Genomic DNA, 15,687 nt, shown 5'->3' with positions numbered 1-15,687 from the left:
AAATATCTGGGAATAAGCTATAAATTTGGGAAATAAGTTAAAAAACCATCTCTTAACGATACTATAAGCATTTCTTTCGAAAATGCAAATTTTCTTTAAAGATTTTCGGCTCATATCACGCAGAGTTTTCCGTCAAACATTTCTAAATTTTAGAATATTTGACAGCATATTAGTGAAATGTAATTTAAAAATTTTAAGTTAAAATATTGAAAGTTTAATGAAATGTGAACGCTTAAGGCAATTAATTTTTCCCTGCGCATACGCGAAAGATAGTCTTGGCTGGACAACGAATCGTGAGGGATCGTTCGCAAATAATCCGTTCTTATTATGAATCACTCTACAACGATATCAGGAAAGTGTTGCCAGTTTGCGAACGACCCCTTACCATTCGTCGCCTCTCCAAGAATCATAGAAATTCGGCTCTTTAGATCGCTGATAACTTTTTTAATTTTAAAGATATTGAGGTGGAATTTTTTTAATGAGGTGTAGGCTTGATATCTGAGTTTTGGATTATAAACGTTATAAATTGCTATCTTGCGCGTTCGCAGTGAAAATTTAATTGCTTTAAACTTTTATATTGCATTAAATTTTTAATATTTTAACATCAAATTTTATTGTTATGTTTCTCTAACAAGCTGTCAAATATTTTGAAGTTTAGTTCCGTTTGACGAAAAACTCTGCGTGATATGAGCCGAAAATCTTTAAAAAAATTGCATTTTCGAAAGAAATGCTTACATCTCGGAGGGGAATAAGAGATACTTTCACGAAAACATAAAACTAAATTTTAGATATAGTTTTTAAACTTATTTCTGAAATTTAGAGCTTATTCCCGTTTATTTAGAATGAAAAATGATCAAAAACCTTTTCATGTTTCCTCAATTTGTTGTTCGTCCCTTAACTGAATAGTTGACTTAATTTTTATTCGAAAATTGGCGGCTGGAGTATACTTTTTATGTGAAAAAAAATTACAGAGCAATTAATCTTTTATTTCTTGAGAAATCAGTAAAAATGTGAATTTTCGAAAGTGTTCCAAAACTTTTGGTTATATAATGTAGTACTAGTAGCCCTGGGAGGTGGCATTATACAGTTTTATTTCGAAAAAAATATCGAGGAAAGCCTGCCTCGGACCTTATCCCTCTCTGCCTGGGTTTTACTCAAAACATAAAAATGTCCACTTGCATCCCTTTGCTTTCCACTGCCTCATACGTATTGTGTGACATCAAACTTTTTTTGAATCTAGAAAAACCTTCGAGTGTGCGATGTTAATACACTTTTGCTAAAACTGCTTGCTTAATGACAGAAGCTTCTGTTCTACTCTTATTAATTTTCTTAAAAATTATTATACTTTCGCTGTATTATCTATAATACGTACTTAGTATTTGTTAATTTCAAAAAAAAAAAAAAAAAAGAAAGAAAGGGGAGAAAACTTACTGTCTTGATATGTTTACTTTTCGTTTCACCTAATCTAACCAAAATAACTAAACATTTATAAACACCGCTTTATTTATCTATTTAATTTTGAAATGATGTTGCTATTATATTTTTAATTGTTTTTTTTTTTTTCAATGATAACACTGTTTGGCAAAAAAATACCTTCGAAACTCTTCTGACAGAATTCTTGCTGATTCTTATGTAAAATGATCCCCTGAGTCTAGATATAACCATCTTTTAACCCTACATGACCCACTTTTCGAAATGGCGCCCCACAATTTTTTTCCGCTTTCAACAGTTTCACAGCCATTATATTAATTTGGAGGAAAAAGGAGCAATTTTAATAGCCGTTAACATTTTTCTGAAGAACTATAGGGGTGCAAAGTTTAAAATCATGAACAGTTAAATCAAGTGGAGAGACTCGGGGGGGGGGGGTATTCCCCTTGAAGTATTTCAAAAATCAACATTACCGATTTTTTTCTTCTAGGGAATTGTTTTACAACTTTTTACTCAATTTGTGGCCTAAAACCGAGTATAGAAATCACTCCTTTGAACCTTATGTCTGAAAAATGCTCATGTTGATTTTTTTTTTAAATTAATTTGGAAGAGTTGCATTTTGCGTAGTCAGAGTTGCATTGCACTTCAGTAAAAAAAACTTCCCGCATTGTTCAACTTATACTCCCAAATATAATTATGATTAAAAATAAGCTTAAGTATTCTTATAAAGTAGCATTTAAGCATATACTATTTATATTTCTGGGGATGCAGCGTCTCCATTGTTTATTATTTCTTAATATAGTGGAAAATAATGGGAGCAGTGCATCCCAAAAATATAAATATACATAAATATTATATTATAAGCATATCTAAATTCATTTTAATCATAATTATATCTGGGAATGTAAGTTGAATAATACGAGAAAGTTCTTTACTGATGATTTGCGATAAGACTCTGACTATGCAAAATACGTTGCTTCCAATATTGAAAAAAAAAATTCACAATGTGAAAATTTTTTTTGGACATGGGGCTTATAGAGGTGAGTCCTATACTCTGATTTTATGCCGAAAATAAATGATTTTTTTAAAGCAAACTCCTAGAAAAAAGATTGGTTTTGGTGATTTTTAAGTATTTTAGGGGAGGGGACTACTCCCATGAGTTCCCCAATTTGCTACAAATGTTCATGCTTTTAAACTTAGTACTTCTCTAGCATATCAGAAGAGTGTTAATGGCTAATATGATGCTCTCTTTCCATCCAAATAAAATAATGACTATGGAAATGTCAAAACCCGGAAAATTCGTGGGTGCTATTTCTAAAAAGTGGGACGTGTAGGGGGGGGGAAACGGTGATCATATTAGGATTTAGTGGATCATTTTACAGAGGAATCAGCAAAAATTAGGACAGAAGCATTTTTGATTTTTTTTTTTTTTTTTTTTTTTTTTTTTTTTTTTGCCGCATAGTGTAATTAGGCAAAATGCAGATGTTTGTCATAACGAAAACTCGTTGCATTTCAAATAACCCTGGAAATGATAGAAAGCTCGACAAAAGCTTCAAAAACTGCCAACTAACTGTTAAGACACATTTTAAGAAGATGAAAACGGTATCTGAGACATTTAACAGCACTTTCAAAGTCATGGGAAACACAACATTATGAATTTACAAAACATTATTGAAACAAATAAGACATATGCTAGTTACACTCTCTATTCTGCGCATTACCACATTACCTGGATTTTAAGCGTTTCATTTAAACCAGCAGCGACACTCACGCTTGCCGAAGTTTCAAGGGAGGCGCCAACTTCTAAAGAAAGGCTGCCATCGGGAGTTGGGGATCCTCGTACGGCAGTCTCCGACATCAGAAAAAGTAAAACTAAAACCCAGCTCAACATTGTTGTGACAAAGTTTTCTACAAAATTACATAAAAACAGTAGTTATATATAAGAAACATCTTTACATTATACGGAATAAAATTCGCAGTAAAAACATTTAACATTTTATCTCACAATTTCATGATATTGATTTTCATGGGTGCATAAAGAATTTAATTTTATTCATAAATGGAAAATCAGGAACTGGTATAGTGACGGATGCAATGCAACCAAAAGCTTTAAATTGTGGATAATAGTAGTTTTAGTCCTATTTTCCTGACGACAACGTATCAAAAATAAATACATATTAATCAAACGCGTAATCAAAAATAAAACAAGTATTTACCAGTGAAAGTCATAAAGGTATTTTTCCTTTATTTTTCAAATTTTTATTCAGCAAAATATAACATGGTAACTTCCTTTTTCTTCTAAATTCTGCCGAGATTAAAGTTTTTAAACAATAAGAATGCTTAAAAAGGCATAAACATAACATAAATTCTGCTTTACTTTTCTTTCGCGTTTATAATTTAATGATAAGAATGCTTATTCCTTTTTTCTTTATCTTTTACTGCCCAATACTGTAGGCTAATCTTGGTTTGCAAATGCATACTAGCATATAAAAGTGTTATTTTAAAAAATGAATCAATGACCAATTAATATTCCTAACAATGAATTGTCGGAGTAATAGATTTGTTTCAAGCATACGAAAGATCAACAACTGTGTTAGGGAATTTAGACTAGTCTTAACAAATTCAATTGAATTTCATTTTCCCATAATTTTACAAAGCAGATTTTAATGTACAAGCCAATAAAAGAAACTCATTTAATTAATTTTATAACTTGACGTTATATTCATTTCCTTGAAATCAACATTATTATAATGTTTATCTCTGAAAGCTGTAGAATATTTAAAGCTTGAAAACTTTTAATCCGTCAATTTTCTGGTTGCAATGTCTATTTTGAAAAAATAGTATTTTTCATTTACAAGTTCAAAACTGTTTAGATTTTGTATTGAGTAGAGCAGGAGTTCCCAAACTTTTCCGACTCACGGCACTCTTTGAAGAATTAGAATTTTCTCACCGCACCCTAGTCCATCTCTGCTTCTTGTGTATCAGGGTCATACGAGATACAGTTGAGTCCCATTCAAATTTTACAGGGATCCTTGATTGGTCAAAAAGGAATGGGCCCCGACTGTTGATCCTTCTATTCTGTTTTGGAATTTATGAATTGTCTTATGTGTGTATCGATTATAAAACTAATTCAATGGTTAGTTATTCAGTAGTACTTAATAATATTCAATCACTTGAATTATATTTTTTTCTTTTTAGTTTGGTTTATACGCAGTCGGGTTTTTTGTTTTTATTTAATATTTTGTTTTAATTTCCTGTAAGCATTATAGAGCACTGACTTGTTGACAGATTATGTAGTAAAGAAGTAGTCATGGTAATGATAATAATTTAATTTAATTTAATTTAATAATGAAAACGTTAGCAATAAATTTGCAAATTGATTATAGAAAAGTTATAATTATAAACATCCACATATTTTTTTCACACTTATCCCATCCTACACTACTATTAATACTACAGAGAAAATATATGGACTGTTCGCATGTTCTCTTACACTGTTAAAAATTTTCCGGAAAATTTACGGTAATTTTTACTGGCATCCATGTTGCCAGTAACTATTACCGTAAAAATCAAATGTTACTGTAAAATTTTACGGTTTCCTCGGTAGGCCACGGCAACCAATTGGAGCTGGGATCGCTTATTTTTCCGGTATAAATTACCGTAAAAATCATCGATGCGTTAAGTCCGCCATTTTACAGTAACAATTACCAGAAAATCCTACTGAATTTTTAACAGTGTATATGTTGTGTTGACAAGTGCCCAAACCTTAGAACTAACTCGCAAGAATAAAGAATTTTCAATGCATCAAAAAAATAAAACACTGTTATACATTCACTTGAATGTTTATATAATGGTTTGCAATAATTAAGTTTAGATTATCAGGTTGAAGTATGTTTTTACTTGAAGACGACAATGATAAAATAATCTACAGCACCTGTTAAAACAAGGAAGTTGTCACCACAGACACAAATAAGGCTCATTGCTCTGAAAGTTTGGCCAAAAGGTAAGGCTGGTACTTATCCGATCGACTAGATTGGCCGATCGATTCTTTGAAAGTTGATGAACACTTTTAGTTACATTGTGCATCTAGAAACCTTTCCAATACTAACATAAAGACAGTAAAATTTTCAGGAAATCTGTTGGGTAGTTTTTGACTTTACCCCGGACACTCGCATTTGGAGATTCATTTTTTTAGCCTACTTTCCCAGTAAAAGTCAGAAAAAGAAGAAAAAAGCATGAAAGAAGGCTTAATGCATCTTAAAAATATCCCGAAAAACAAAAAAAAAAGTCAAAAATAAATAAAATAATTAAATAAATATCGAAAAATTAAAAATTGGAAAGTAGGGTATTGAGATGGGGAAAAATGTCCGTCGGTCTGTCTGTCTGTCGGTCTGTCTGTCTGTCCCCCCCTAATAAATTTTGAATGAATAGTCCGATTCGAACAAACTTTGTTTTGTTTGAAAGATCTCAGCAAGGACACTTCATTCCCATATTTCGCTTTTTGTTTTGAACTATTTTTTGTTCAATTTTGAACAGTTCAAAAAAACTTAACATTAGCTCCTACGGGGAAATTCAAGGCAATTCCGAACTGTGAGGCGAATTTGCTTCAAACAAACTTTGTAGGAAAAAGCTTTTGATGAAAAACTTGTATATAAAATATCTTTCTGAATTGAACAATTTTCTGTTCAATTTTGAACAGTTCAAATCCCTTAACATTAGCGCCTACGGGGAAACTAAATGTAGATTCCGTACTTGAAGGCGGATTTACTTCAAACAAATTTTCTTGGAAATAGCTCTTGACGCCGAACTCCAGACTCCGACTCCGAGAATTTAGGGGCACCTGAATCCGAATCCGACTCCTGTGCCCGACAATTAATCGGACTCCGACTCCCCGACTTCGACTATGACTTCCTAGCTTTGGCAAAAATTTATACATGGACAAATGACTGACTCCGATTCTTGGATATTCGACTCCGACTCCTTCATCCCAAAATTAGATTGACTCCGACTCCGACGCTATGGTTTTAACTGTGAAATAATTATTGTTGATGTGATTTGTTTTTATTTTAACGCTAAAGTTTTTATTCAGGTATTCAGTTTTCGGTGAATAAACTCGAAGTCATTTATGTTTCTACATAAAGATACGCGCAGACGATTTTTTTTTTTTTTTTTTTTGACAATGAAAGTGTATTAATTCATTTAAAAAATTATTTTTGGCAACAGGGGAAAAAGAAAAGATTTTTTTTTTGATAGGATGTATTTATTTTAATGAGCTTATTAATTTTTATTATTTTTTTTCGTTTTGAAAGCTGTTGAAGAATTTTTTTTAAATGGAAAAAAGTGTATTAGCTGCTTTGTTTAAAAGTTGCTGCTATTTTATTTGTTCGTTTTGTTTTTTCTTCTTCTTTTTTTTACGCATCTATTTTTTTTAGATGAGTGAGGAATATTTTATTCCTAGAAAGTAGCTTAAAATATTGGAAAAATATGTTTGAAACAATTTGCGATTTTAGCTATTTTGAGAACATTGATCAAATACTAGAAAGTAGTATGGGTATACGGGAAAGTAGGCTCGTCTAGTTCTAGACAGAACTTCTTGTTTTAAACATAAATACTTACTATAGCACTTTGTAAATGTTTCCAGAAATTTCAGGTTTCTTACTGCCGAGCTGCCACACCAACGGCAGTAAACCTTCTTGATTGTTTTGATTCCTTCTTATAAGGCGACCTCCACAAACTTCAACATCTGTTTCCGCTATTCCTGAAATAGGTCCTATAACTTTCTTCTCATAGGTAGAAGTGTAATTAAAATTAAAGACACACGCAAGCTCACGTCTATAAGCATCATATGTGTACTCAGTAAATAGATATATTTTTTGAAGACTTTTAAGAAGTTGAAATATTAAAGTAATAAAATCTTTTATTGCCTGTTTTCGAACTATTTCGCTGTGTTTGGTCAGAATACATCAACTTTATTTCTTGAAAAATACATATTTATTTAGTCAAACGTGGGATTAACTCGTTTGATAAGATCAATGTAAGGGAAAGTTACTTTCAGAAGAGGCACCTTCATTACATTGCAGTTCGTAACAATAAATGCTTCCTGATAGCTTTTAAGAAGAATTTCTTGGTAACTTTTTATCTGATTGCGATGAGATTGAAACTGCCATTACAGCTGAAACTTCATCCACACATAAATTAGCCTACTGAACAAGAAGGTATGTTTTACGTGCTTTTTTTTTTTCGTTGTGAACAAACAAGCGATCTCAGCAGAAAACTGTTTTTCTTGCTGATACTACTTTAACATAAGCCATAGTTGACTAAATCTGCAGTTACGCCTTTGTATTTGATGCATTACCACTAACTTCCAAAAGTATAAGTTTCTTGAGGTAAAATTTTCATTTCACCCACTCGATAGCATACATACCTTTAAAAGTCTCAAAATGAAAAACATAATCCACACAAACATATCTTAAAGGGGATTTGTGATACTAGATTAAAAAGAAGATAACGACGCGGTTATAAAAAGACTATACCCCCGCCCCCCCCCCCCCCCCCCGGGCCACGCCGGAGAGAAATAATTTCCATGTGTATGCGTATGTTTCATTTATAATGCAACGCTTAAGGTAATGAATCAGTGTTTTTCATGATTCATTCATTGGTTGCATGAGAAACGTGCTGATGTGAGAAAGAGGTCAAAAATATAGGATTGCAAAAATGGCAAATGGGCGTATCAGCTAGGAATATTTTAGAACTTTTGCTGTTTTTTTTTTAAAGACTGCAATTGTTAAGTATGAATCGCCACTACTTTTGTGAAATTAAATGTTATCACGTCGCTGCTACTTTAAACTGCTTAAAAAAGTCTTCTTAACTTGTTTGAAGTATGTCAACAATACAGAACTTTAAGAGATATGGAGAAGCATGTTTCTGACTTTGAAATGGCGTAAAGCTAGTAGGGGAATGTAGGGTAATGCCGCTGAGTGAGAAATTCCGCTCTTTCAAATATCTTCTAAACAAAACAAAATAGAAAGCATGCGACTGGTGCCCCCAAATAGCGTACGTGACTCTACGTGTCCATCATATCATAAGTTCATAATTATTTTCGGATCGTAGTTATTTTCGGATGGAAACTTTTCAACCGATTTTTAAAAATTAAGTTCAGAATTCGTCAGACTTTTTGTTACCCGATAGCTAAAAGACGCCTGCACCGAGTTGTAAAATTCCTATTTGTTTAAAAATGCTTCCCATGTGGTAGAATGACAAGCTAATCTGTTGAGGGGTTCTGGAAAATTCCAAGAAACTCTTCAAATTTTATACTTTTTGGCGATGTTCACGGCACCATGCAATTAGTATACTCACGTCAGCAAGCGATATGTCACAGGTCACGTGGTTTTGCCAAGAGCGGAGAATTTTCATTTTTTTGTTTTGCAGTAGTCTTGAACGATATTTTACTTTCGCGGCATTGGGATGCTTAATTTTTACAGTACCGCCTGTAAATTTTAATTACATTATTACAAAATATAAATTGCAAAGCAGAAAGTTAAGTGTATTATGCTACTATGGTACTTGAATTGATTAATTTAATGTTTTTTTACGAAGTACTAACTTAGTCATTATAAATTACTTTTAAATGACAAAAAAAAAAACTATCTTCAAAAATACCTGGGAGTTAGAAAGCAAAATGTAATTGATCCCATTTGCATACGGTTTCCTACCCATACCAATAAATAAAATTTACTTTAAAATTCTATTACAAAAATCAGCTAGAGATCCAGGAGATCCAGTTATAAAATGGGGATAGATTGTATTTACTATATGATAAAACACTCTAATACCTAACTACAACTATGTACGACTTATTAATTTTTAATCACTATTTGAAGTCGGTGATTCCTATAAACTACTATCTAACCTAACTGACTACCCACAGAATCCTGAAAACACACTTAATTTAACTAAACACGTGATTAGTCCTTAACCAATCCTAGCCAGTTATGATAAGTAGTTAGTTTATAGTAGGCACTGACTTCAAAAGATGTTTAATCGTATGGTTAATGTGATCAATTACTGTTCGCTTTTTAGTTCTTGGGTGTTTTTGAAGGTATTTCTTAATGTAATTAAAAATGTTAACAATTAAAATCCCATATATTGAAGGAACACACGCTTAAATCAATTTCACAATATTGAAATATCTGAGTAAAATAACGTATGGGAGACAATTTTTTCTGCAGAAAATTGAAAGAAAAGGGTAACAAATTCAAATTTTTTTCATTTTGAAAACTCGAATTAGGTGAGTTTTGAGTTTGACATCAAAAGCAACGCATAAGCGGTGTGAATGAAATGTGGATTTTAACCTATTAAAACAGAAAGAAAACAAAGATATTTGGAAAAAAAAAGAATCGAATTCAAAACTGTAGATCAGAATTGCGCTAAAAGTTAAAAATAACTTTAATCTTTGAACACCATCGATTATACCTTCAAACATAATTTTTGAACTTAATACAAAAAACAAAAAGTAATATTAACTGACGTCATACTTTGTTCATATTTTTTCAGGAAAACCAATCGAATTCGGAAACAAATCATTGAAATCGTTACACAACGTTTTACACCATTACTGGTATGCGAGTAGTATTGATGCACCTTATAACATAAAAATTTAAATGCAAATACCATGCCCTGCCATCAATCTTTGAGTTGAACCGCACCATTGCTGCGGTCACTAATCTGGTGTGCTAATTCTACATTAGTTACCAATTTGTTTGGCTCTCTCGGCTCTCTTAAGAGGATTTTTGCCACCAGCTCATGTGATTCCTATTCCGGGCTGATGAGTGCTAAAAAGCACGAAACTGCAGTCCTCGGATGGAATAACTGAGCTGGTGGTGTATTTTAAGTATTTCTGCCTTAGCCCTGGTTAGTACGGTAACTTACAACAAAATAGTTAAAACTTATGTTTTTAAACAATCTCTTTGAGAAAAAAATCGTTAAAATTTTCATAAACAACCTACTTCAGATTCAGTAATGAAATGTTTTGAATCAAAATGTATCCCATGACTCTATCGAGAAACTAAGTATCTTGGGATACATCAATGTAATTTCTGGCTTCAATTTCTAAATATATAGCATGTCCTCTCTATCTTATTCTATGCCAGTGGTACACAACCATTTTATACCCGCGGGCCATACCTCATATTGGGAAAAATCTCACGGGCCAGAGCAAATATAAATTTAATTATGTTATTTAATTTCATTCTAGATAACATGGAAGAGCTAGAAAAAGGAAAGACAATTACAAACCAAAACTTGTTGTTACCATTAGTCATGCTTATTTTATTGAATCGTATTTCACAGAAACCAATTTACGATTAATTGACTTCAAATTTAGAACAATCATCTATAATATAGAATGAAGATGATAAGTAGTTTTGAAATTGTCCAAAATAGTTTTCGTTTTGTAATATTGAACACAATGGCGGACTACATAGAGCAACTTCGCGGGCCGCACTAGGTCCGCGAGACATAGACTGAGCACCACTGCTCTGTGCTTAAGCGGTTTAGTTATTCTTGCTGCACAAAATTCGTTGCTCAAAATAGTCATGCTATTACTATATTGCCGTGAAAAAAAGCTTGGATGACCGTGGAAATTTTTTTTATTAAACTAGTATGTTGTGGCTATCACGAAACTTTTTTTTCTATATTTTTCTTTTTTTTTTCTGATTCCCCCATCCCAATGTCTGAATTATTGCAAAAGCAAAGCAAAGAGCGAAAAATGAAAGTTATTTTAAAAACCTTGCTTGAATTAATTACAAATATTTTATTTGTTAACAAACATAAGATGGCAACAGTTAAAAATTTTAAATCATTGAGATAATCAAGTCAGACAAAACAACGTAAGTAGAAGCACAAATTTGTAAATTACAGCAGACACGTGTTTCGGCGTTACAGGGAACGCCTTTTTCAATGCAAAAAATAATGAGCTTATGGATGAAAAGACATCCGACAAAAGCCAAGAGCAGATAAGCATGCAGCTTAAAAGATAAAAACAACGGATTAGCCAAACACCAATGACAAAGTTATAAACCGATCAGGAACCAATAGGAATGCAAGCAAAGGCCAGGAGCTTTCTCTTAGGTACGAACCCAGAAAGAAAGAATTCAATTGGACAAAGATTAAGCCGAAGCTTAAACAAAAAGAAAAGAAATTGTCAGTAACCGTGAACCGCAAGAAAGGAAAAGCAAATGGAAAACCAAGAAATAAAATAAACCGAAACAAAAAATATTCAAAAAAGGAAAAATAAAGATAAAAAGAAGAAAATTGAAGGGGGGGGGGTGTCAATCAAGACAAAAAGGTAAAAATAAACAAAGGAAGATAGATAAAAATGAATGGGGAAAAAAAGGGGGGGATGGGGAAAGGACAGTATTAAAGATATGGGAGCCAAATGTTAGAAAAATATGGAACTGCACTAAGATCGTTAACTAAGTTAGAACTGTTCCTCAAAATATGAAAGGATTCCAAAAAGTCAAGATCTGATGAATTGGGGAATTTTTGGATAATCTGATAAGAGTTAAAATCAAAAGAGTGATTCGAATCCCAACAATGTTGAGCAATACTACACTTATTTAATTGTTGTTTTTTCACATAATTTTGATGCTCTTTCAAGCGAATTTTTAAAGCACGCCGAGTCTGTCCAATATAGGCAAGTTTACAACTACAATTAATTCTATAAATTCCACAACAATTAAGAGGGTGAATAGGATCTTTAAGAGAAGAGAATGAAAGTTTATTAATAGGAAAGAACACCACCTGGAATTGGAAACGTTTTAGAATCTTAGCAACCTGATAGCTTACAGATGGAAAGAATGGCAAAACAACCAAATTCTTTCTGATGAAGGTTCGGTTAAGAACATTAGTTTGGGATTTATTTGAAAGTTTTTTATAAATGGAATCAATCAAAGTTGGCGGATAGTCTCTATCAATTGCCACAGCTTTAAGATAATTAAGTTCCACTTTAAGAAGTTCCGACGAAGAACAAATATTAATTGCGCGATAAACAAAAGAATTGAAAGCAGAATATTTTTGATTTGGAGGATGAGACGATAGTCTATGAGGAGGTAAAGAAACAGCAAAAGGTTTGCGATAAACAGTAGTTTCAAAACCAATTTCAGTACGAGAAACAAGTACATCAAGAAATGAAATGCAATTATTCCTTTCTTTCTCACAAGAAAACTGAATATGAGGATCAATGGAGTTTAAAATAGACAAAACCTCATCACTCTCAAACTGATTCTGCTTCATTAGAACAAAACAATCATCAACATACCGAACATAAAATTGAAACTGCAGTTTTTGGAACAGCTTAACCTCAAAATAATGCATGTAAATATCACTAAGAATGGGGCTAAGTGGGTTACCCATAGCCAGACCATCTAACATAATATAAAATTTCCCATTAAAAACAAAAGAACATTGCTTAAGACAAGTACGGGTAAGGAAAATTAAATCCTCAATTTCCGTATTGGTGAAATGAAATTCAGAAAGTCTTCTACGAAGGCATAACAATGAACCCTCGACGGGAACGTTCGTAAATAAAGAGTTAACATCAAAAGAAGCCGTAAAAGAATTATTTGGAACGAAACTATGAATTTTTTTAGCAAACTCAACAGAATTTTTAATAGTAAATAAATTGTGACTCCTAAGGGGTGAAAACACAGAGACTAAATATTTTGCAAGTTTATACGAAGCCGTACCAATATTGGAAACAATCGGCCTGAAAGGAATACCAGCTTTATGCACCTTAGGTAAAGCATAAAATCTAGCACAATTAGCAATAGATGAGGTTTTGTCTATTTTAAACTCCATTGATCCTCATATTCAGTTTTCTTGTGAGAAAGAAAGGAATAATTGCATTTCATTTCTTGATGTACTTGTTTCTCGTACTGAAATTGGTTTTGAAACTACTGTTTATCGCAAACCTTTTGCTGTTTCTTTACCTCCTCATAGACTATCGTCTCATGCTCCAAATCAAAAATATTCTGCTTTCAATTCTTTTGTTTATCGCGCAATTAATATTTGTTCTTCGTCGGAACTTCTTAAAGTGGAACTTAATTATCTTAAAGCTGTGGCAATTGATAGAGACTATCCGCCAACTTTGATTGATTCCATTTATAAAATACTTTCAAATAAATCCCAAATTAATGTTCTTAACCGAACCTTCATCAGAAAGAATTTGGTTGTTTTGCCATTCTTTCCATCTGTAAGCTATCAGGTTGCTAAGATTCTGAAACGTTTCCAATTCCAGGTGGTGTTCTCTCCTATTAATAAACTTTCATTCTCTTCTCTTAAAGATCCTATTCACCCTCTTAATTGTTGTGGAATTTATAGAATTAATTGTAGTTGTAAACTTGCCTATATTGGACAGACTCGGCGTGCTTTAAAAATTCGCTTGAAAGAGCATCAAAATTATGTGAAAAAACAACAATTAAATAAGTGTAGTATTGCTCAACATTGTTGGGATTCGAATCACTCTTTTGATTTTAACTCTTATCAGATTATCCAAAAATGCCCCAATTCATCAGATCTTGACTTTTGGGAATCCTTTCATATTTTGAGGAACAGTTCTAACTTAGTTAACGATCTTAGTGCAGTTCCATATTTTTCTAACATTTGGCTCCCATATCTTTAATACTGTCCTTTCCCCATCCCCCCCCCCTTTTTTTCCCCATTCATTTTTATCTATCTTCCTTTGTTTATTTTTACCTTTTTGTCTTGATTGACACCCCCCCCCTTCAATTTTCTTCTTTTTATCTTTATTTTTCCTTTTTTGAATATTTTTTGTTTCGGTTTATTTTATTTCTTGGTTTTCCATTTGCTTTTCCTTTCTTGCGGTTCACGGTTACTGACAATTTCTTTTCTTTTTGTTTAAGCTTCGGCTTAATCTTTGTCCAATTGAATTCTTTCTTTCTGGGTTCGTACCTAAGAGAAAGCTCCTGGCCTTTGCTTGCATTCCTATTGGTTCCTGATCGGTTTATAACTTTGTCATTGGTGTTTGGCTAATCCGTTGTTTTTATCTTTTAAGCTGCATGCTTACCTGCTCTTGGCTTTTGTCGGATGTCTTTTCATCCATAAGCTCATTATTTTTTGCATTGAAAAAGTCGTTCCCTGTAACGCCGAAACACGTGTCTGCTGTAATTTACAAATTTGTGCTTCTACTTACGTTGTTTTGTCTGACTTGACTATTCAGCACAAAGGTATTTATTTATCTCATTGAGATAATATTTCCGATCATTTCCATACAATTAAAATCACGAGAAATACGCAGACGACAATCTACTACGATTTATCTTTCTCATTGCATTAATAAAGCTATTTTTGTTCGCAAAAAAAAAAATCAACACCTCTTGGAGCGATTGGCGTCTAAATTGAACCAACGCCTGTTTACATATGGATTGATATTTATTCCAAATTTCATCCAGAAGGTAGCATTTCTCCTTGAGATACGGCACTCACAATCAAAAAAAAAAAAAAAAAAAAGAACGTTCGATTGCACCACCTCCTTTTCAGCTGTTGACAACAAAATAGAGTCTGCACTTTTCCCCTTTAGGGGCTACTTGTCGATAAATTTTTCTTTGATTCCGTTCATTATTTCTTGAGATACAGCAGTCGCAATTGACGACAAAAAACGTTCTATAGCTCAACCCCCGTCTGAGTTATTGATGCCAAAATTGAATCAGCACCTGTTCCTGTTAAAGGCAACATATGGACCAAATGTTTGATTCCGCCAGTTACTTCCTGAGGAATAGCAAGCACGCGCAACTCAAAAAACGTCCCATTGCTCCACCCCCTTGGAGGAATTTGCGCCAAAAACCAATGGGCACAAGTTCACATAGGGGCACATATGTGTACCAAATTTCGTTCGATTTCATGCAGTAGTTTTTGCTGTAGAGGGGCTACAAAAACTGGTCACACACACACACACACACACACAGACAATTTCCAAAAATGGTCGAAATGGACTCAGCACACCTCAAAACGTTCGAATCCGTCAAAATTCAAAATTCAAAAATTTGCACTAATCCAATACATTCTTCTATATATTAGATATAGAAGAAAGTAAAAATGATGAGTATTAAAGGTGCAATCGTGGCAACAAAACAAATCGTTAATTTTTGTTGCGAAAACTATCTTTTATTTTTAACTGCTGCGAAAAAATCGTAGTTTCTACGAATTGCAACTTCAAACTACGACGCTACGAAAGTGGGTCCA

The 15,687-nt window shown here is 32.9% G+C and overlaps 1 protein-coding gene across 1 annotated transcript in view; it reads right to left on the bottom strand.

Moving 5' to 3' along the window:
- LOC129225814 (2-Hydroxyacid oxidase 1-like) overlaps positions 1-7,169 on the bottom strand; it is a 71,895-nt gene extending 64,726 nt beyond the window's left edge. The window contains exons 1-2 of the mRNA XM_054860325.1: positions 7,045-7,169; positions 3,158-3,336 (exon numbers count right to left, since the gene is read on the bottom strand). Of these exons, the coding sequence (XP_054716300.1) occupies positions 3,158-3,319 (162 nt within the window). The 5' untranslated portion in view covers positions 3,320-3,336; positions 7,045-7,169. The remainder of the gene's footprint in view (positions 1-3,157; positions 3,337-7,044) is intronic.
- Positions 7,170-15,687: the final 8,518 nt, after the last annotated feature.

Source organism: Uloborus diversus, chromosome 7, assembly GCF_026930045.1.
Source record: "Uloborus diversus isolate 005 chromosome 7, Udiv.v.3.1, whole genome shotgun sequence".
NCBI classification, from domain to species: domain Eukaryota; kingdom Metazoa; phylum Arthropoda; class Arachnida; order Araneae; family Uloboridae; genus Uloborus; species Uloborus diversus.
The sequence above is the reverse complement of the archived record's forward strand: the minus strand, read 5'-3'. Positions and strand labels throughout refer to the sequence as shown.